Source organism: Myotis brandtii, unplaced genomic scaffold (genome assembly GCF_000412655.1).
Source record: "Myotis brandtii unplaced genomic scaffold, ASM41265v1 scaffold334, whole genome shotgun sequence".
NCBI classification, from domain to species: Eukaryota; Metazoa; Chordata; class Mammalia; order Chiroptera; family Vespertilionidae; genus Myotis; species Myotis brandtii.
Window position 1 is genome coordinate 392,136 of NW_005362885.1, and position 303 is coordinate 392,438.

At 68.6% G+C, this 303-nt stretch overlaps 1 protein-coding gene across 1 annotated transcript in view; it reads right to left on the reverse strand.

The window, feature by feature from the left end:
* Window positions 1-6: 6 nt before the first annotated feature.
* The window catches only part of GABRD (gamma-aminobutyric acid (GABA) A receptor, delta), a 6,873-nt gene continuing 6,576 nt past the window's right edge, over window positions 7-303 (reverse strand). The window contains 1 exon segment of the mRNA XM_014543764.1: window positions 7-298. Coding sequence (XP_014399250.1) covers window positions 129-298 — 170 coding nt within the window. The 3' untranslated portion in view covers window positions 7-128.

Consider the following 303-nt stretch of genomic DNA (forward strand, 5'->3'; position numbering starts at 1 on the left):
CCAGGCGCTGGGGGGCTGCGTGTTCCTCCTGTGTCACGTGGTCTGTCGTGGCCTCCACTCTGAAACTGGCCGATCCCAGCCATGCGAGGGTCCCTCTCCCCAGAGGTTGTGGGGCAGGAGGCCGGGCCTCAGAGGGCGTACGCCGCCCAGTAAATGATGTTGACGGCCGCGAAGGCCGCGGGGAACACGGCGCGGGCGTAGATGTCGATGGTGTCCGCGTCGATGGGCTTGAAAAGGGAGCGGAGGCCTCCCTGCTTCTCGGCCGGCCCCGCCTCCACCTCCACCGACCGGTAGGAGCCCAGG